Raw genomic sequence first — 23342 nt, forward strand, 5'->3', positions numbered from 1 at the left:
AAAAAAAAAAGAAGGAAAAAACCTGCTGGAAGAACCTACTACATATTCACAACTTATTTGCTTTATCTGGAATTTCACAGTCAGCCTTATTGCATTATTTTCAGGGCTTCATGGACTGCTAATGAGTTTGCTGATGAAATTGTTGATTATAGGGTAGTTGTGTCCATGTGTATTTTGGAGTAGTCTTTCATTGTGGGGGGTGTAGACTATCTCTGTGGAATTTCCTATGCACTGTTGCTGTTGTACTATTATGATGTAGGGAGAGATTACTTTCAATTACCTGGGCAAAACTGGCATTTAACATAGGAAGAAGACAATTCTACAGGCAGCAGCAGTCGATTATTCTGAGAGTCAGACCTCTCTCAGTTTTTAGTCATTAGAACAGAGAATTGAGAGCTAGAGTTTGTTTTTTAAGCTTCGTTCCATTATCTTTGCCTTTACTTTGATTTTTGCTGCAATAATCAAAATTGTTGTGATGGTGTTTGATTCCTTAGTGCTTCTGCTACATTTTATTAGATCTGGTTCATCCACTTGGAGTGTATTTTTGTTTCCTTCTACCATCAGTAATTTATTACTGGTTCCCCCCCCCCCCTAAAAAAATAAATACTAAAAAATAGAGTACTAAAAATAAACCAAATGCTATCCCAAGTCTACTGGCACAGCCTCCATGTTGCTTTTTCTTGATATGCGTAGTAAAAGGAAAGCAGGGGTGAGCAGCTCACTAAGGATAATGCAGAATATACATACATACGTGGGTCTACACTTCCCTAAAAGAGTTTTATCCCCTAAATACTTTTTTTTTAAGTGTGATCTGTGTGTACAAATTTGTTTTGTTTTATTGTTGTAATAATTCATATTTGCTTAAATATTGTATTTTTTTTTGTGGCAGCTTGACTTGCGCTGGGGAGCGAAGAAGTCACTGGCTGATCCTCCAAAGCAATGTCTGTTTTTAAAATCATGTGATATCAGTTCCACTCGACCTCATCTTCTCCTTGTTGGTGGCAGGTGGTTTTTTATGATTGATGCTTTTAACATAGATTTGACTTCTACTCATGATAGTGTCAACTAATTTCTCATTTCGGAATGTCTGCAGTGATTCTTTTGCTCGTTTGTATGATAGAAGAATGCTTCCACCATTGAGCTCCTGTCAAAAAAAGATGAAACCACCTCCTTGTGTCAATTATTTCTGTCCAATGCATCTTTCTGACCATGTTAGTTCCGGATCTTTATATTTTCTACTAAGCCTTAGGCAGATAAACTTTTGGTCAGTTGAGATGCTATGCTAATGGTATTCTGTTCTGTTATCATTCAAGCATTTTGGCAGATTGTTGTTATTTTGTTTTGCATTTTCAGTATACTATATGGGGCTCTTTCTTTACTTCAGGTGCTTGTTTTCGAATTCTCTTAGCATAATTTTATATTGTTGTTGCTACTATTTTGTTTTTCAGTACAATTGTAGTTGTTATTATTATTACTATCGTCATCACCATTATGAATTAAAATTTTTTGTTGTTGAGATAAAAGTATACAATGGAGACATTTGATCAAGCAAGAATAGAAAAGAGAGCGTAATTGATACCAATGAAGAGGACCTCCAAATAGTTGGTCTTACTAAGATAGCAAATTACAGTAAGTAACTAAGTACAAAATTCGAACAATTCAAATAACCAGTTGCACCAATCTATGAAATATGCTTGAAAATTGCCTCAGGACAAATCAGTAAAGGGAGAAACAAACTCTTCCCTGATTGCCAAGAAAAAGGGGGAAAAAACTAATCCTATACAACACCAGTGAAATCTTCAGCCTCTAGTTGAGAATTAAGAATTTTCTTTGCTCATTTTCACTAAATTACTGTAATTACTCGACTTTGAAACTTTATTTAATTCCTTATTCTAGAGGTGGGCTATCTATAAAATATTTGGAAAACTCAAAACAGGAGCCAGTAGATAAGATCTTTAACTCCAAGGGCAGTTCCGATTTAAAGAATAATCCTAATAGGACTAGGAGAAGGGTAATTAAGTAATTGACATTTAGGTTCTCTATCTAAAGCAAATTTAAGGGGGTGGGGAAGGAGCATTAGCATTGGGAGGATCATCACAGGTCCTCTTCTGTGTCCAGGGAACGAGTAGAGTGAACTATAGAATCACCACCTGCTTCTTATTTACAACATTTGGCACCTTACTCGAGTAGGGGCAACGTCCGTTGCTTCTTTAGTAAGGATGCTTGTCTGCAGAGACCTCTTACCTATGGAAAAGGTTCTTTCCTATCTTTGCTATTAGGTAGGGGTAGCAGGTGGCCTGATCTACTTTAGACTAGCTTTATGACAAATTCTGGAAATCAAAGGAAACTGTAAGATATGCTTTTCAGATGCAAACAGTGACTAACTGAAGTGACAAACCAACGACTATAGAGGAGATAACAAACAATAACTATATGGTTATTTAGGTAAATTCCAAGGTCAGTCTTAGGTCTCAGAAATTAGAACAAATACTCCAATCAAGTTCAGAAATCTGAACAGGAATTAGGTGAAAAATCAGAGATAGAAACAGTAGCTATTTGAGAACAATAGCACAGAATCAATTCCAGGTTTAGAGGCTAGGGGCAGAATAGGAAGAAATTAAAATATCTCAAAATCCAAGTGCAGTAAGTACTTGTTGATGGCAGTAAGAGGAGAATTAATAAGAATAAGATTGAAGTTCCAGCAGCAATAGAGAAGCAATAAGAGTAAGAGATCCGTCCGGGCTTCATACTACAAGACGTCAGTTGGATTAGACACCAACTCCTTCCCTTGATCATACACAAGGAAGGTATCCAAGTCAAAAAGATAGTTGCTGCAGTTGCAGCTTTGTATTTCCTAAAAACCATGGGCACAGTTGATGCAGATGCCTTGGCTTGGCTGGACCGAACCGACCCACTATGGAGGCCTAAGCCAAGACACAACCAATCCCAACCGATTTTCTGGTCTGGCAAGGGTTGGTAGTTTATAATTAGGGAAGCAATCTTAGTTTATTTGATTTTCTAAATTGTTTTAGAAGTAGATACGTAGGGTTCCTTTGGAATTTGCTAGTTTCTATTTTAGAGTAGTTTCTATCTCTTAATTGGTTTCCAATTTTATGTAATAAGTTCTTCTTTAAATTGTTGTAAAACAATTCTGGAGATTAGCTTTTGGAATTGAAAGAAATTTTCGGGTAGAGTTTTTACCCTGGTGGGTGTGGCGTGGCCTGCTGGCCCTTGTTGTCCCTAATCTCTTCTTCTCTTTCTTACCCTTAATTTCCCTTGCTTGTTGAACCTTTGTTTCTGGGCGACAGTTGCAGCCCTAGTAGAGTGGTTTGATCTCCCTCTTCTTTGATCTGTTGGGACCAAAACTTTGGTCGAGGGTTGTCTATCCTTGGGCAACTCAAACCCTTGAGAATGGGCTTCGAAATCTCTCACAGCTGTAAGAGCCAATACCTGCAACTAGCTGCAGCAACATCTACCGCCATCTGCAGCCTTTGTTCTTCGATATTAGCAATCTAGTTGTCGATTGGACCTCTGTTGGAGCATAATCAACAGCTCTATCCGTTACCTACTTTCCATTAAAACCCTAGGATGAACTGAGAAGCACAGGAGTTCTATCCTTTGAACCTGCTGAGTTTCTGGTACCATAGGTCTTGGATGGAGGTAAGGGATGACTCCACGATTGAGTCTTCTTTTATTTTAAACTTTGATTTCCCATATTGTCCTCTCCTTATTTCTTTAATCCCCCTTGTCCTAAATTTATCCTTGCCCTTTCCACCAGAAAGTTACATCCTTGCTCTTGTTGTGGTGTTCCAGTAAATTACAAATCTGCCACCCTTGTGAACTTCAACTTATTCACAGAATTGCCACTCTATTATAAATATCAATCTATTTACTTCGCCATTTAATCTTGGACTTGAGTGTTTATTCGTTTGGATGGGCCCATAGACGACTTCTTCCGACCTTGGTCTTGCACCAACAATGAGTCCCCTTCTTTGCTTTTATTGGAAGTAAAATAGGTTTAGAATACAAATGGGTAAATGTCCACCGATTCTAGCTTGGATACACTAACTTAAAGTCCTAACTTGAACCTATGATGTTAAGTGATAAAACAAATAAATAAAAAAATGAGGTGGAAATTCGATTCCCCTCCCCCTAATTAACCTTTGTGTGAGCCACTAGGCTTTTACAATAAGCACATGGGAATTAAATAAATTAAATTGACCCACACAATTGAACCAAACTGAACCTGGTTTAATTGGACAAACCAAGACTAAAACATGTATTAAAAAGCTGAGTAAAGAAGCAATTTAAACAGCATTTCATATGCCACAGTTTGGCCTCCTCTGGCTTTCTTCCTACGTGAGTAGGTCTTCAACTTTGCATCACTATCGCTCACCCATCTCGTTTTTACTGCTGAATAGTTGTTATTCTCTCATTTTCATTCTTTTTCTTCGCATTTTTACTGCAGATTAGTCATTATTCTCTCATTTCAGTCTTTCTCTTCTCGTTTTTACTGCAGATTAGTTGTTATTCCTCTTATTTTCATTCTTTTTCTTCCATTTCCTCTTCTCTTTGTTCTCTAGTCGATAGACACGTTTAGATTAGATGAATGATATGAAGATAGGATTATAGGAAAGAGAAATTCCTTTATACAAAGGTGAACTATGTCAACCACTCTTTGAGAGATAAGTTTATCTTAAGATTCAGTTTCCTCCTGAGCAGCCTCCAACACACATTTGCAAGATCTAGTGAAGTCCGAGGATATGGCCAAGGACAGTAAGCTAATCTCTATTGACATCGAACTAGGGGGGCCGAACACTACATGGCCTTTCTGGTGTGGCTTGAAAATTTGAAGACCTTGGGAGGTATCTCCTTTTTTGGAGGACCTGCCTATGATTTTGGAGAAGACAAACTTATAAGTATTCTCCTGTATTATTTGATTTGTGAATGGAAAAGAACACAGCTAAATACTTTGTTGTGGTTTGTTTACTTCTATTTTGCATTTTTTTATTTATTTATTTTGTAATTAAGTTCTGAATTACATTTGCAGGTTCATTATATGTAGATTAATCACTACGGATATTCTAATCCTTCCCTTATTTTTCAGCGGCGTTCAAGCTTGCACTTAACTCATGTTGCTTTTAGTCCTAATGGAGAAGAGGTTCTTCTCAGTTATAGTGGAGAGCATGTTTACCTGATGGATATGAACCTTGGTATGTTCATGGATCTATCTCTTTTGGGTTATCTAGTGGCTTTTTATTTGTTTTATTTGATAGGTAAGTATGATGTATTAAAAGAAAAGAAAAAGTTAAAAGACAAATAGAGGCAATCCCTAAGAACCCCCTTCAGATATGCCTAAAAGAGGGGAAGGGATCCCAAAGACAAGTAGGACATGCCCTGCAAACAAGCAATAAAATTTAGAAGAAATACATAGAAAATATACATCTGAAAGTAGGTAACTCGGTCAGCATCCCCTTCTATAAGGTCCTGAAGATCATCTGGGAAATCCCCCCGGGGGTGGGGGGTGGGGGGAACATAACAACTTCAACAGTAGATGTGGTTATACAGGTGGCTTGCCTTGTGTGGATGTTGTTGATAAATGAATTTCCTCAGTTTTTTGTTGAATAGAAAAATATTTTATTTAAAGAGATGAGATGTGAATCAAAAGTTGCTCTTTGAGAATTGTTCTAAATCTCTAAAGCACTCTTATTTGCAAAGATTCAACCACCATTTTAGCAAGAGAATTGTGAGAATGATAAAACCTGAGTGATGCAGATTTGTGGCCAAACCAGCGGCTTGAGCCTTCTGAGTTCTGACCACTCAGACCATGAGCCAGGTCCGATTTTGGTTTTTTGGGTCTAATGGGATTTTAGGAATTTATTTTATTTGGGAGAATAATATTATTCCTTTATTTTATTTTATTCTGTTTATGTTAGGGAAGTTGGATATGCATAAGGTATTTGATAGTTGTTTTGTTACCTAGCCGATACAGTTTCTATTTCAGTTTTAGAGTTTGATAACTTTGATTAGGAAACTTTATTTTCTCTTTTCTTTATGTATGTAAGCATTGCACTGAGTTTGGACATAGATTGAATATAATGGAATTGGGAGTGTTTGGTTAGGAGCCAGTGTGGCTTGTGCGATTCATTTCTTCTCTCATCCCTCCCTTAAGGTACGTTACCTCTGTTTCTTCTCTTGGTTCTGTATCCTTCCCCTATTTCTCTTGCTCTTTCAATCTATACCCTTTTCTGCCGATGCCCTGTTCTGGTGCTAGTTCTGAGTGTGGTAAGAGAGACAGACTCTCCTTGGTCTTTCCCTATCAGCTTTAAACTTAGGGGGCTTTAATACTTGCCATAGGACGATACTATCTGTGGAATCTGACCCCAAATCTGGCTGTGTTAATGAACTTTAGAATCATTTCAGATCAGGTTTCTCCTCTTCCACCATTCTCAGTTTCAGATGTGAACTAACCATTATTTTTTAGTCAGTTTGGGACCTTGTTGTCTGGGATCAAGGAATTTATGAGTTGCCAACCCTGTTTAAAATCCTAGTTTGAATCGTGATCACTTGGATTGATTCAGAGGAGTACACCAATTTTTCCTCTTCTTTAAAATGCCCTTGTTTTTATCTTCAAATCCTAGTTTTACTTCTATTTGATGTCAATACCAGGATTGCCCTCAACCAATAAGTCATAAATCCTTTTGCATCCCTCCTTTATTCATAGCCTTAAATGCCCTTTAAGATTCAGTTTATTTGCAAACTTTCCATTGCTTCTTGTACTTGGATTTTAATTGTTTAAGTGTTCCCATAAGCGTTCCGCAAAGTGACTATTCTAGGTATTTGTGGTCAATCATAAGTGAAAAAGGAGACATAGAGGATTAAAACGGGATAGATGAAGTTGAGAGGTGCGTCCGGGGTGTTTTGTGATCAACGATTCCTTTAACGCTTAAAGGAGTGTTTTGTGATCAACGAATTTCTTTAACGCTTAAAGGAAAGTTCTGTAGGATAGTAATTAGACTGGGTATGATGTGCGGGGAAGAATGCTGGGCAGTTAAGAAGTGTCACAGTGATAAATTGTGTGTAGCAAATATGAGGATGCTAAGAAGGATGTGTGGCAAGACTTGGAAGGATAAAGTAAGGAATGACCATATTAGAGCTCATTTGGGCGCTAACCCCAATTCATGATAATCTCCGAGAAAGCCGTTTGGGGTAGTGTGTTCACGTTCAACAGAGGCCTAGGATGTGGTAGTAAGCCTTTAAGATGCATGAGTGATGGAGGGCCTTAGGGAAGAAAGGGAAAATCAGAATAGCAGGGGGAAAGGGGAAGCTTACATGCTCACAAGCACAAATCAAACTAATTCTCATTCAAATAAATTCACCCTTTTTTAACATTGAGTATATGCAAGTATTTAAAGAAAAAATGATAAGATTCCTACTTAGACTCCAACACTGAAACAGATTCCTACTTTTCTATCTCCTATGTATCCTATCCCAAAACAAACAAGAGAAAATAAAGACATAATATTAAACTAAACTACTTCCAACCTTTGTTGGACCAAAAACATGGGCTGGACCGGTTTTTCTTGGCTCTTGGATTCCAAGCTGGTCATGTTGGTCCAACCAGGTAAGTGCAGCCTTATCTGCATAAACTCTCCTCCTTTGAAAAGAACTCAACTCCGTCGATTTTAGATAAGGTCCAAGAATGCCGTCTGAATTGATGCACTTGAGGAGAAAAGTACTAGATGTCCTCTTGAGTTTGGGAGGGGGAAGATCCTTTGTTGGAAGAAACTTCATCTCAAGTCCACCATACTGAAAAGAGTATGTATTCGCATATCCACAGTGCTTGGCTTTCTTGTCGAACAACCATGGGCGCCCCAGAAGAATGTGACAGACTTTTAGAGGGAGAACATCACATTGAACCTTATCAATCAGTCTACCAATGGAATACGTGAGCAAACACCTTTCATTAATTTTTAGATTATTGTTGTTCACCTACCCAACCTTGTAGGGGTTCGGATGAGGCTCAGTTTTCAGACCCAACTAGCGAACAACATCTTTAGCAACAACATTAGTCAATCACCATATTACACAAGCTATCATTGCATCGCACTCTGGTCTGGAAGATACTATTACGGCGCCAATTGTCCTCCTGGGGATTTTTCTGTGTAGTCAAAAGAGGACAGATCACATAGAAAGCTTGAGGCTCACCATCACTGTCACCATCATTAATCTCATTAGGCTCACAATTACACTCAACCTCCAGATTTATTGTTCTTGTTTTCGGTTGCTCTTCTGGTACGTAGGGTATAAAATTGTCCTCGTCAATGTACGCTAACAACCGGTTAGGACATTGATTAGCTCAATGCCTATACCCCTTGCATGTGAAGCATTGAATAGTCTTATTTGGAAATAATGAGTTCCTGTCATAATCACGCTGAGGTGGGGAGTATGGACGATTAGGGCGTGAAGATAACATGTCTGAATCACATCAAGGTGGAGAATACGGCTGGCTAGGTCGTGAAGATGCCATAGATGAAGCACTAGCCTATGGTCGGTTGATTGACTTTTCTTGAAGCGATGATTGTGGCTGAATAGAACTAGGACCCCTAGGAAAAGTATGTGTATATGACCTCTGATTGTATGGGCGTTTCAGACTTTCCTCCACATGATATGTTACTTGTACTGCATATTCCATTGTGGGCAGTCAACTAGATGCGAGGGAAGCACTAAGTTAAGGGTGCAAACCATTACGGAATTGTGCCACCAATACTTCTTCATCCCACTGAAAAGCAGAACGAGTGGCAAATAATAAAATCAAGCAACATATTCTTCAACGGTTAAATTCTCCTGTTTCAACGATGTAAACCTGAGATGCATGCATTGCTTGTAATCAGAAGGTAAGAATCTCAAGTTCATGACTTCATGCATTTCAGCCCAAGTAGTGACTAAATCAATGCCTCGGGTTCCATTCTGTTGTTGCTTGAACCACCAGACTCGGGCCGTGCCTTTCAATATAGCCTCTACAAATAAGATCTTTCAGGCCTCAATCAACCTGTACCATCTAAAGAATGTCTCTACGCTGTGAATCCAATTAAGATACAGTTCTGGATTGTTATTTCCATAAAAATCAAGGACATCCAATTTTGCTGCTCTTTCCGCTCCATCATCATATCTATCCATTGCATATGGTGGAGGTGGTGGCGGTGTATGATGTGGTGGTGGTGGTGGTAGTGATGGATCCTGTGGAGCGGTGTTGGAAGAATCCCCATACTAGATGAGACTCTTTCCTCTATCTGCTGCCACCAATCGATCAATAGAAACTTGCATCGATCTATCATTATCTTAAAGGAAGTGACAACGGTAGTGAGAGCATCAATTTTTGCATCTGTTTCTCCTTTATAGGAGTTCAGCTGTTGAATAACTTCACTATTGGCTACCATGGTGAGATAAGCAAGATTACACTCAAGTAAGATAGCAAAATAGTAAATAAAGAAGGTGTAAGGAACGGTGGCAGAATGGTAAATAACTCTATTCTTTTTTTTTTTTTCAAAAGTATGGCAGAATTGTAAATATTTGAAATTCAATTTAAGTCACAAAGGGATATCACGTTTGGGGCCGGACTATAATTGGAAATGAATTGAAAAAAGAAGGATAACTAGGGATAAGGGGAGATTAGAGGGGTAATACTAGAAGTTAAAAGGATTTAAAGAAAAAAAGAGGAAACAAAAGGAGATTGTGGGCTGGGGTTTACCGACAAAGGAGTCCTTCTCCTTCTTGGAGACGGAACTAGAAGAGGGAGGTTTCTTGGAAGATCGACTCGCCACAGGATGAACAGGTAGGTGGATTTTCATTTTGTTCTCTCTATCTCTCTTCCTCTCTCTCTCTCTCTCTCTCTCTCTCTCTCTCTTCACGTCTTCTCTTCTTCTTCTTCTTTTGTTCTTTCTTCTCTTCTTTTTCTTCTCTTCTCTTCTTCTATTCTTTCGTCCCTTTTCTATGCTGCTTTTTTTTTTCCCCTCTCTCTTTTGGTTGCTCTCGCTGCTGCTTCTCTTCGACTTCGACCTTTTTCTTTTTTTTTTTCTTGGTTGCTCTCACTGTTGCTTCTCTTGACTTCTCTTCCTTTTTTTTTTTTCCTGCACTTGACAGAATTCTAAAACATGGAAGGGTGTCGAAGGAACTTTTTTTGTTTTTTTTGGCTGTTTTCAGTCTCAGTAGAACCAAAATAGAGAATGGGAAGGGAAGAAGAGAGATGGGGGGATGAGGATCCTTCGGCTCTGATACCAAGTTGATGGAGGGCCTTAGGGAAGAAAGGGAAAATCAGAATAGCAAGGGGGGAAAGGGGAAGCACACATGCTCACAAGCACAAATCAAACTAATTCTCATTTAAATAAATTCACCATTTTTAACATTGAGTATATGCAAGTCTTTGAAGAGAAAATAACAACACTCCTACTTAGACTACACTGAAACTGACTCCTACTTCTCTATCTCCTATGTATCCTATCCCAAAACAAACATGAGGAAATAAAGACATAATATTAAACTAAACTACTTCCAACCCCTTCCCCATGATATTAACCCTTTTAAGTGTTCTTCCCAAGATACCCCCTTAATCCTTTAATTTTTATGTCCATTTTATATTTAGTTCCAAATTTACCCTTCCCACCATTGCACTACATTTCCTTTGCTTATGTCTTGTGGATCCAATAAATTACAGCACTGCCACTTCCCCTTGTAAGTAATGTAGACTAGGGTAGGGCTAACCAAGTCTCAATCTGCAGCAACTTTCAAATCAAAGAACAACTAAACAACCACCACAACAGTCCACAGTAGGCTAGTAGTAAACTGAAATAACAGAGTATAATTCTAACAGTAGAAATCAATAATTCTGGAATACTGTAACTAGCTAACAGCCAAGGAACTAATGTCTTAAATCATCAAATTAAAAGGCCAAACAATAGGCTATATAATTAGCAGCTCTTCAGCAAGACAAAACAAAACCAGAATTCAAATCTGGACAGACTTCACTATCGGCCAGAATTGAAGAACAGTCCATAACAGTTGAACCAGTGGTCTGATCAGCCTAAGGTTTGGATCGAGTCCTCCTCTGGATGGGTCTAACACTCGACCCAAATTACAGAGCCATCAGATGGCTGAAGCTCCCAAAACAGAAAGGGTCGGTGGAAGAGAAAATAGAGTTTCTTAACCGAGAATTTTCAGAAGAAGGTCAGATCACGTACCTGCTCTACTGGAGAAGATAACCACAATAAGAAAACCAGAAATAAGAAGGATCCACTCGGACTACTCGCCGCAGGGTGTCGACTGGATCAAACACCAATCCCTACACCTTGATCAGACACAAGGAAACCCCAACAGAGGCTAGCGGCAGCAGCAGCAGCAGCAGCTTGTAAACTTTTCATTAATTCAAATCGTGGGGCTTTGTGTATGAGCCCTTCTTTGTTTATAATGATGGGGGAAGTGTTTACAAATAATAGAAACTCAAAGTTACTAAAACTGAGTTACTAAAACTGCTAACATGTAGTTACTAAAAATTGAAATTGTAAACTAATGAAATTAGAAACTAACTTAAAGCAGGAATTAGAAACTAATTAAAGGACTGAAATTAGAAACTAAATATCAATCTAATAGCCCCCATCACTAGCCCAAGTCGTGGGCCATAATGAGCCAGATCTGGTCGACCCATTCAGCCACTTGGGTCAACCCTATTCTTCCTTCTTGAGTAGACCTTCGGTACTGCATCTGTAAGCTTGATATATTTACAGATTTGTCACTATCCCTTGTTATTAACATATTTTGAGTTTAGGTGGGCTCGTAAACGAACCGAGTAGGGTTTTCGAACCTGGGTTCCGCTTCATGAGCTGATTGGAGGGCAATGATCCCTGTAGCCCACCCCATTTAGTTGAGGCAAGGCTGAGTAGTTGTTGAAATGTGCCCATAAGCGATCCAAATTTAAGGCCTTTTGGACCCGTGATCTCATCACTGAGCCTTCCTCTTATGTTTCTTCTTCTTCTTCGGTGGTTTTACCTTGTCTGAAACCACCTGATCATTATCCATTCTCCCCACTTTCAATTTCTTCTCCATGGGCTTCTTTCATCTTTCGCTCAAATCCTTTCGGATATGGTCTCTCATACTCCCACTGATTTCTTTCTTGGAATTGAGATAGACACTATAAATTCTGATTTGAGTCTGGAATAAAAGCTTTATATCTGACATTATGGAGATGTAATGTGGATCTAACATTCTATCTAAACAAGTGCTTTATCAACAGGGAAGTTTACTTTGTCATAGTTCTGTTACTGCTTTTGACCTAAGGGTAGATACTGTTACATTCTAGAATTAGCTGTCTTTTTTCTGTATAAAAGTGTTCTGAAGCATAATCTAGTAAGGTTCAAACAGTACGTGAATGAAAATAATGCTTCTGTTATCAATGAAGTAACCAACAATTGCTTATACGTAATACTAAGTGACTTGAGTGTCTTGTGTTGATGAAATTGATACATTTCTCACATTAAATTGTCTTAATAACATGCAGGTGGCGATGGTATTGTGAAATATACTGCAGAAGATGTTCTAAAGCAGACATCTTTTACTCCTACGCTCATTGGTGCAGAAAGGATGCCATTAGCAACCCAACTGTTGCCATATGGTTCTTCCATGAAAAGTCGTATTTCTTCTAGGGTATGCAGATTTGATATTGCTTTGGTCTCTTTTCTTATTAGATTGGCTGTACTGTTACTTCTCTGGATGATAACTTTTGGCTAAGTTAAACTAGTTGTCACAGGTTAATAAATGCAAAGAACTGGTTCAAGCTGCTGAAAGATGCTTGAATGTAGGGACAGATTTTTTTTATGGAATTGAAGCATGCAGTGAAGTGTTGGATGGAAAAGGTCTCGAAGTTGGACCTGAGCTGAAGCATGAATGCCTGTGTATTCGCGCTGCTTTGCTTCTCAAGGTTCATATAGAACTTGGTTTATATGGATTTTAATAGTGTATATATATATACTGATGTTTTGGTTTTTGTTTTGCAGCGGAAGTGGAAAAATGATGTTCATATGGCTATAAGAGATTGCAATAAAGCTCGAAGCATTGATCCTTCATCCTTCAGGGCGCACTACTATATGGCTGATGCTCTATTGCAGGTAATTTGTTGTGCTGTTTCTTGAACTTAGCATATTGTCCTCGCTTGACCCATATCTTTTGTGATCTGTACCAGTAGTGTGTTGTTGAGCTGGGTGTCCTTCAAGGTTTTCTATGCCAATTCATAATTCGATCATGTTCTGATCTTATTTCCTTTTTCCCTTGCACTTCCTTCCCACTTTGTTTTATTCCTTACAGTCAATTATTATCTTGCAGCTAGGAAAACATAAAGAAGCTCTAGACTATGCTGTAGCTGCGCAGTGTTTAGCTCCATCAAATTCTGAGGTGGCAGAGAAGGTGGAGAGTATAAAGGCGCAGCTTGCTGCTGGTATGTCTATTGTGTATGCTGCAGTGAGAGGTTTTTAGGGAATTTTTTTTTCTTCCATCTATGATAACTAGCAGGGTCATAACTGCCAAAAGACCCTATTTTTAATTTGAATACCTTTCCCCACCCTTTGCTTTTATGGGGTTAAATTAACCCTAGGCCCTCATATTGTTGAGAACTTTAGATACCAACCTTGGAGTGAGCCTGTGTGCAATGTTTAAGTTGCACTATTGCAACATGTTGGTCACAGGTTCGAAACTTGGAAACAACCTCTCCTGCGAAGCAGAGGGTAAGGTTGCGTAGATTTTCCCTTCCTAGACCCTGCCCAGACCCTGCATTAGTGGGAGCCTCGTGCATTGGGTTGCTCTTTATTTATTTATATTCTTAGATATCCCTTGCTTTTCATGAAAATTTCATATACCTTAGTCTTGTTAAAACCATGATGGCATTATCTACACACAACTTCGTGGGAGTGCCCTTTACTCCTACTTACCATGAGTTTCCTAGTGGTAATGATATCCCAGTTTACGGCTAATATCTACTTTCAATTCGTGTTACTATTCTCTCCACATCTGAGAATAAGGAAAGAGTTAACCCCCCNGCAGCTCTTCAGCAAGACAAAACAAAACCAGAATTCAAATCTGGACAGACTTCACTATCAGCCAGAATTGAAGAACAGTCCATAACAGTTGAACCAGTGGTCTGATCAGCCTAAGGTTTGGATCGAGTCCTCCTCTGGATGGGTCTAACACTTGACCCAAATTACAGAGCCATCAGATGGCTGAAGCTTCCAAAACAGAAAGGGTCGGTGGAAGAGAAAATAGAGTTTCTTAACCGAGAATTTTCAGAAGAAGGTCAGATCACTTACCTGCTCTGCTGGAGAGGATAACCACAATAAGAAAACCAGAAATAAGAAGGATCCACTCGGACTTCTCGCTGCAGAGTGTCAACTGGATCAAACACCAATCCCTACACCTTGATCAGACGCAAGGAAACCCCAACAGGTTGGGCGGAAGCAGCAGCAGCTTGTAAACTTTTCATTATCTGAATGGTGCCCAATAAAAAGGTGAACATTAGCCACATTAAACACGTTGCTTATGATCATGTCATTAGGTACCTCAAGCATATAAGCATTAGGTCCTACTTCTCGTAATTTTGAACCAAACACCTCAATAGATTTCCCAAGCTACGGTTCATCACTGCTGTTTGTCCATCTGTCTGTGGATGAAATGCAGTTGAAAAGTAGGAACAGGTAGTGGAGAGTATAAACTGTGTTCTGTTTTCCCCCTTTCACGCATCTCTTGATCACTGATCGACATCCTTTGCAATGCATGGCCAATAATATTGATCCGTCACCTGTGCAAGAGTCTTATCATTCCCAAAATGTCTTCCAATCATGAATGGAGTACTTTAGGTGCTGTCCACCCTGTTGCAACTTCGCGAAGACAGTGTTGAAATCAGGATCAGATGTGTACTTACCCTGTATTTGATTCCCCGCCTTGTAGTTCATAGCAAATATAAATTCTTGCAAGTAAGCTACCCATTTGGCATTCCTGTGGCTAATTGATTTCTGTGAGTGAAGGTGCTTCAAGGCCTTATGATCAGTGTATAAAATGAACTCCTTACCAATGAGGTAGTGTCTCCAATGGCGTAGCACTTGGACAACTGCATATAACTCCAGATCATATGTCGAATAGCGCTTCTTGGCTTCATTCAATTTCTCGCTATAGAAGGCGATGGGGTGTCCTCCTTGCATTAACACTCCTCCTAGCTCAACATGTGAAGCATTAGTAGCTACCTCACATACTCTGTCAAAATCTGGTAGGCGTAGAATGGGTGCCTTTGTCATCTTCTTCTTCACAAGAGCGAAGGCTTTGGTCGTTGCAGCTGTCCATTCAAACTTCCCCTTACTTGCCTTCATACATTCAATGATAGGTGCCATAACTCCATCTTTCTTTGGCGTGAGTAAAGTTGGTACCGCACAAAGACTTAAACTCTCCTCAATGAAGCCCTTCTGTAATAACCCATCCAATTGTCGTTTCAGTTCATTTCATGACTTGTGCGTATGAACTGCTTACGGGGAATAGCTAGCAACTTCTTTGTAGGCATAGCTACCACTTTTTTATCAATGTCATACATCCAAGGATGACCAAGCAATACATCTTTGAGTTTTATTGGCATCACATCACACCAGACTTTCTCCTCATACCGGTAAAGCTTCAGAGGAACTAATCTGACAAGTATGCTCCCTAGACTTCATACGGCTATAAAAAATGCAGTTACGTCGTCAATCCTCTCCTTTGGTTTCAGCCACCAAAATGCGAGTAACAATATGTATGCTATGAGTCCCATCTTTATTAGTGTCTTCCATGTCATAGTTATATTGACTTAGTAAAATGTCCTACTTCTTGGCAATAGAAACATTGTACCTTATTGTTACCTATCATGGGTGCTTTTCCTTTGTGATCAGAAAATGGCCTTTGGGGGTGCTGAATAGCTAGGTTTAGTGGCTGGAAAATTTTTCTTGACCTCCCTAACTTGAAAACCAAACCGCCTTGTCAAAGCAATCCCTCACTGAGTATGCATCAACAACACTAATTCCCTTGTTGATTTTAGCTCGCAATCCTAGTCGAAACCGAGATAGTAGTTGCCTCTCATTCTCTCTTCACCACAGTCATATTTCCCTAACGAAGAGAGTTCAACTGGTCTTGTATACGAGCTCTGAAATTACGTGGCAAATATTTGTCAGATAGTTCAAGCTTCATCTCCTCCCAAGTAGTAGGCTCTTTATCACGGTCTTCCAACTCTTGCTTATAGGTTCTCCACAAATCGCGAGCAGCTTCAACTAGCTTAGCACGAGCTAGTTTCATCTTCCGTTCCTCAGGTAAGTCATAATAGTCAAAATAGCCATCCAAAGCAGCTACCCAATCATAGAACAATTGGGGGTCGAGTCTCCCATTAGACTCCTTCAAATCAAGCTTATCCTTCTATGAATCTCTTGAGTACCTCTAATGTGCAGGACGTTCAGTTTCAAATTATCCCCTTATGTGTTCTTCAAAAGTAGGTTGCTCTACAAGAACCCTCTGTGGTGCTTTCAGATTTGGGATAGGTCTCCTGTTAGCCAAATGAGCCGTTATATTTAATGGTGCTTCCACCTTAGGTGGTGTATGAGAGCCACAAGTAGGTTGTTGTGGTTGGCCCTCCACAGCCAACAACCTTTCACCAAGAGCTCGCTGTTTAGCTCTCATATTCTGTAGCATCTCCATTATAGTAGCTAAGGTGGGAGTGTTCTCGGCCATGCTCGGATACCACTTAATGTAGACTAGGGTAGGGCTAACCAAGTCTCAATCTGCAGCAACTTTCAAACCAAAGAACAACTAAACAACCACCACAACAGTCCACAGTAGGTTAGTAGTAAACTGAAATAACAGAGTATAATTCTAACAGTAGAAAACAATAATTCAGGAATACTGTAACTAGCTAACAGCCAAGGAACTAATGTCTCAAATCATCAAATTAAAAGGCCAAACAATAGGCTATATAATCAGCAGCTCTTCAGCAAGACAAAACAAAACCAGAATTCAAATCTGGACAGACTTCACTATCGGCCAGAATTGAAGAACAGTCCATAACAGTTGAACCAGTGGTCTGATCAGCCTAAGGTTTGGATCGAGTCCTCCTCTGGATGGGTCTAACACTCGACCCAAATTACAGAGCCATCAGATGGCTGAAGCTCCCAAAACAGAAAGGGTCGGTGGAAGAGAAAATAGAGTTTCTTAACCGAGAATTTTCAGAAGAAGGTCAGATCACATACCTGCTCTACTGGAGAAGATAACCACAATAAGAAAACCAGAAATAAGAAGGATCCACTCGGACTTCTCGCCGCAGGGTGTCAACTGGATCAAACACCAATCCCTACACCTTGATCAGACACAAGGAAACCCCAACAGAGGCTAGCGGCAGCAGCAGCAGCAGCTTGTAAACTTTTCATTAATTCAAATCGTGGGGCTTTGTGTATGAGCCCTTCTTTGTTTATAATGATGGGGGAAGTGTTTACAAATAATAGAAACTCAAAGTTACTAAAACTGAGTTACTAAAACTGCTAAGTTACTAAAAACTGAAATTGTAAACTAATGAAATTAGAAACTAACTTAAAGCAGGAATTAGAAACTAATTAAAGGACTGAAATTAGAAACTAAATATCAATCTAATAGCCCCCATCACTAGCCCAAGTCGTGGGCCATAATGAGCCAGATCTGGTCGACCCATTCAGCCACTTGGGTCAACCCTATTCTTCCTTCTTGAGTAGACCTTCGGTACTGCATCTGTAAGCTTGATATATTTACAGATTTGTCACTATCCCTTGTTATTAACATATTTTGAGTTTAGGTGGGCTCGTAAACGAACCGAGTAGGGTTTTCGAACCTGGGTTCCGCTTCATGAGCTGATTGGAGGGCAATGATCCCTGTAGCCCACCCCATTTAGTTGAGGCAAGGCTGAGTAGTTGTTGAAATGTGCCCATAAGCGATCCAAATTTAAGGCCTTTTGGACCGTGATCTCATCACTGAGCCTTCCTCTTATGTTTCTTCTTCTTCTTCGGTGGTTTTACCTTGTCTGAAACCACCTGATCATTATCCAACTTTCAATTTCTTCTCCATGGGCTTCTTTCATCTTTCGCTCAAATCCTTTCGGATATGGTCTCTCATACTCCCACTGATTTCTTTCTTGGAATTGAGATAGACACTATAAATTCTGATTTGAGTCTGGAATAAAAGCTTTATATCTGACATTATGGAGATGTAATGTGGATCTAACATTCTATCTAAACAAGTGCTTTATCAACAGGGAAGTTTACTTTGTCATAGTTCTGTTACTGCTTTTGACCTAAGGGTAGATACTGTTACATTCTAGAATTAGCTGTCTTTTTTCTGTATAAAAGTGTTCTGAAGCATAATCTAGTAAGGTTCAAACAGTACGTGAATGAAAATAATGCTTCTGTTATCAATGAAGTAACCAACAATTGCTTATACGTAATACTAAGTGACTTGAGTGTCTTGTGTTGATGAAATTGATACATTTCTCACATTAAATTGTCTTAATAACATGCAGGTGGCGATGGTATTGTGAAATATACTGCAGAAGATGTTCTAAAGCAGACATCTTTTACTCCTACGCTCATTGGTGCAGAAAGGATGCCATTAGCAACCCAACTGTTGCCATATGGTTCTTCCATGAAAAGTCGTATTTCTTCTAGGGTATGCAGATTTGATATTGCTTTGGTCTCTTTTCTTATTAGATTGGCTGTACTGTTACTTCTCTGGATGATAACTTTTGGCTAAGTTAAACTAGTTGTCACAGGTTAATAAATGCAAAGAACTGGTTCAAGCTGCTGAAAGATGCTTGAATGTAGGGACAGATTTTTTTTATGGAATTGAAGCATGCAGTGAAGTGTTGGATGGAAAAGGTCTTGAAGTTGGACCTGAGCTGAAGCATGAATGCCTGTGTATTCGCGCTGCTTTGCTTCTCAAGGTTCATATAGAACTTTGTTTATATGGATTTTAATAGTGTATATATATATACTGATGTTTTGGTTTTTGTTTTGCAGCGGAAGTGGAAAAATGATGTTCATATGGCTATAAGAGATTGCAATAAAGCTCGAAGCATTGATCCTTCATCCTTCAGGGCGCACTACTATATGGCTGATGCTCTATTGCAGGTAATTTGTTGTGCTGTTTCTTGAACTTAGCATATTGTCCTCGCTTGACCCATATCTTTTGTGATCTGTACCAGTAGTGTGTTGTTGAGCTGGGTGTCCTTCAAGGTTTTCTATGCCAATTCATAATTCGATACTGTTCTGATCTTATTTCCTTTTTCCCTTGCACTTCCTTCCCACTTTGTTTTATTCCTTACAGTCAATTATTATCTTGCAGCTAGGAAAACATAAAGAAGCTCTAGACTATGCTGTAGCTGCGCAGTGTTTAGCTCCATCAAATTCTGAGGTGGCAGAGAAGGTGGAGAGTATAAAGGCGCAGCTTGCTGCTGGTATGTCTATTGTGTATGCTGCAGTGACTCAGAGGTTTTTAGTGAATTTTTTTTTCTTCCATCTATGATAACTAGCAGGGTCATAACTGCCAAAAGACCCTATTTTTAATTTGAATACCTTTCCCCACCCTTTGCTTTTATGGGGTTTAATTAACCCTAGGCCCTCATATTGTTGAGAACTTTACATACCAACCTTGGAGTGAGCCTGTGTGCAATGTTTAAGTTGCACTATTGCAACATGTTGGTCACAGGTTCGAAACTTGGAAACAACCTCTCTTGCGAAGCAGAGGGTAAGGTTGCGTAGATTTTCCCTTCCTAGACCCTGCCCAGACCCTGCATTAGCGGGAGCCTCGTGCACTGGGTTGCTCTTTATTTATTTATATTCTTAGATATCCCTTGCTTTTCATGAAAATTTCATATACCTTAGTCTTGTTAAAACCATGATGGCATTATCTACACACAACTTCGTGGGAGTGCCCTTTACTCCTACTTACCATGAGTTTCCTAGTGGTAATGATATCCCAGTTTACGGCTAATATCTACTTTCAATTCGTGTTACTATTCTCTCCACATCTGAGAATAAGGAAAGAGTTAACCCCCCACACCCCCACCACCCCAAAAAAAAAAAGAAGAAGATAATGAAGAAGGGTGGAAGATTTTATAGACGAAGAAAAGGGTTTTGACCAATGACCGGCATTAAACATAAGTCAATCTGGACACAGTTTTGCAGAGATCTTTTTTTTTTTGGGTTCCATTTGTGCTTCATTTTTGTCCTTAAAAAATTGCTTACAAGCTTTTGTTGAGCTAAGCTTGTTAAGGGCCCATATTTTTCTCTCTTTTAAATGTTTAAATGATAATATGCTTTTTCTTTTGGGTGATAAATAAATCCATTACCAAAGGGGGAAGAAAAGGGGGGGGGGTGATATACAGCCCCAAGGGGCAAAGGAAGGAGAGGAAGGGAGAGGAGAAAGGGGGGAGCCTGAGGAATCAAGCAGGGCGAGAAGAGATACAAGAGGAGGGGAGATCCCAAGAAACAACAATGAGCTTGTTCCTTGGGGAGTCACAGCAAAGCCAAGGGTGCAACATCTTTAATTTAAAGCTAACATCGAAGATGATGGCTTTCCAAATCGATTTAAAAGAACGGGAGTTGGAAGTCCATATCGAAGGTTTTGCTCCATCCAAATATGATTGAGGGCCATGCAAAAAGCTAACTTCCCCGCAACATCAGAAATAGAAGTCCCAGCAAAAGTCATGTCTATCCAAACCCATTCTCTAGAGAGAGGGAGAATGCTTCTCCTAGAGGGCCAGCAAGCTTATAGGACATATTTCCAAATTTTGGAGGAGAAGGGACAAGAGAAGAAAAGATGATATGTATCTTTAGACCCATTCCATCACAGACACCAGGAGGGGGAAACAGGGATGTGCCGTGATAAAAGAAAAGATTGAGTGGGGAGGCAATTTGAAATGGCTATCCATGCCGTAAAACTATACGGAGGGATATGACTAGGGAACCACACTGTATTCCACCGGGGGGCCAGAAGGGATGGGGAGCGGATAAAGTTCTAGCCTAATACGGAGGAGAAGGAACTGGAGGAGGTGGGAGACCATAATATTTATCACTTTTTTCCCTATGTCCAGGAGGGAGGGGAGGTAAGGAAGTTCAGAGATCAAGGGGGCGGAAGGGGGAGGGGACTAGCCATTCATGAAGATAATTGAGGAGACCAAGCGGAACTTGTCCAAACAAGAAGAGTAGACCGTTTTGGGACCGACAAGAGAGAGGAGAACCCCATGGGGGTGCCAATTGTCAAGCCAGAGAGTGGTGGACCGACCATCAGAGAGGAGCGGATAGCCTAGATATTAATAGGGCAGAGAGATAAGATGTTTTCCTAGACCCAAAAGGCATCCGAGGGAAGAGGGGGCAATCCAGAGGGAGTCCTTGCGAAGAAGGGAAGAATAAATCTAGGAGACCATTCTTCCTCCTCCAAAGCCATCGATTCTCTCCTTTGTGCCTTCCTTTGGAAAGGGAATGAGACCTCTCGATTCCTCCACCCCATGAGCTGGTCCAAAGTTTGCCACCCCAAACCTGAAGGAGGTCTGGGTCTTCGCAAAATTAAGGATATTAACTCGGCTGCTATCCGTAAGCTTATCTGGAAAATCATCTCCAAGCAGAAGAGTATGTGGGTCTCTTGGATCTACTTGGCCCCCCTCAAAGGAGACTTTCTCTGGACTGCCTCCCCCCTGCTGATGCTTCTTGGATCTGGAGATGTATTCTTGATGCCAGGCCCCTTGCTGTCCCTTCTATCTCTTGTTCCATTGGCAATGGTCTTTCCACCTTGCTCTGGCTCGACCCTTGGCACCCCGTAGGCATTCCCCTCCCCCTAGTCTCCCCTAGAATCATTTCGTCTATTGGTTCGTCTCTCTCTGCCACAATTGCCTCTATCCTCTCGCCTAGTGGCTAGGATCCTCCCCCTCTCCCTCCCTTCGTGCTGGACCTCTGGTCTTCCCTCCCCCCAATCCCTCCTGGACACCGAGGATTACAGGATTCCATTAAGTGGCTTCCTTCCCCCTTGGGTCGCTTTTCCTCTACCTCAGCCTGGAATTTTTCTTGCTCCAAAGATCCTCCTTACGCCTTGGCGTAATCTCATTTGGTTCAAAGGGCACATCCCTTGTCATAGCTTCATCGCCTGGCGAGCTCTCTCCTACTATCTTCCAACTCAGTCTTTCCTTAACTTCCATCACATTTAGGTTCCCTCCTCCTGCTGTTTGTGTTGGCATGTTACTAAAGATGTAAACCATCTTTTCTTCTCTTGCGCCTTCTCTACCTCCATATAGAAGAAGGTTATCCTTTCTTGTTGGCCCTCCACCCGTCCCATCCTTCCCCTCCCCCGCGAATGGATCTAGGTAGACATGACCTATAATGGCTCCACCATATGTGGCACTGTTGGAAAACTTGCATTTTGTGCCACCAACCACCTTTGGATGGAAAGGAATCTCCGTAAATGGACTACCAATTCCTGTTCCTTGGAAGGGATTTGGAAGGCCATCTACTTTGATGTTTCCTCCAAAGTCGGATCCATCACACACTGCCCGGTTCATAACACCCCAAGGAACAGGCTCATTGTTGTCTCCTGGGGTCTTTCTTCTTCTTTCATCTCCCCCCAAATGGCTGTCTCCCATAGCTAGTGCTGTGACTTGATAGTCCCTTGTGGTTTGGTTCCCCCCTCCCTTTGTGGGTTTTGTAATTTTGGTTTTTCCTGTTCCCTCGGGTTGGCTTCTACTTGTTGGCTTAAGCCTCCCCCCCCCCCTTTTTTCCCTTATATATTCTCTCTCTTGGTAATGAATTATTTATTCATCCAAAAAATATATATATATATATATACATAGGAGACCAAGATGCTCTTATGTTTGGAAATGAGCTTCCAAATTAACTTAAGAATCCCAACAGAATTGACATATTTAATCCTACAAATGCCAAGGCCCCCTTTGGACTTGGATAGAAAAACAAACTTCCAACTAATGGGATGAAGGAATATGCTTGTTTCTTCCCCTTTCCAAAGGAAGGAGCATATGAGAGGATTAACAACCATAATAATAGATTAAGGGAGCTTAATGGTTCCGGACCAGTAAATATACCAAGATTGGAGCATTGATTTGATGAGGACAAGGCGACCCACATAGGAGAGGAGCTTACCTTTCCAAAGCTGGAGCTTCTTGCGGATGATCCAACAGGGATAATAATGGATGGCTGAGAGCCCAGAGGAGATGAGAGGAAGACCAAGATATTTGACTGGGAGGGCTCCTAAGGAGAAGCCAGAGACGG

The 23342-nt window shown here is 40.3% G+C and overlaps 1 protein-coding gene across 1 annotated transcript in view; it reads left to right on the forward strand.

Moving 5' to 3' along the window:
• LOC122083497 (protein ALTERED SEED GERMINATION 2) overlaps positions 1–23342 on the forward strand; it is a 97505-nt gene that overhangs the window by 38417 nt on the left and 35746 nt on the right. Inside the window, exons 7-13 of the mRNA XM_042651335.1 lie at positions 890–1005; positions 1094–1211; positions 5108–5213; positions 12551–12696; positions 12800–12970; positions 13047–13157; positions 13372–13483. Of these exons, the coding sequence (XP_042507269.1) occupies positions 890–1005; positions 1094–1211; positions 5108–5213; positions 12551–12696; positions 12800–12970; positions 13047–13157; positions 13372–13483 (880 nt within the window). The remainder of the gene's footprint in view (positions 1–889; positions 1006–1093; positions 1212–5107; positions 5214–12550; positions 12697–12799; positions 12971–13046; positions 13158–13371; positions 13484–23342) is intronic.

The sequence above is a fragment of the Macadamia integrifolia genome, chromosome 1, assembly GCF_013358625.1.
Source record: "Macadamia integrifolia cultivar HAES 741 chromosome 1, SCU_Mint_v3, whole genome shotgun sequence".
NCBI lineage: Eukaryota > Viridiplantae > Streptophyta > Magnoliopsida > Proteales > Proteaceae > Macadamia > Macadamia integrifolia.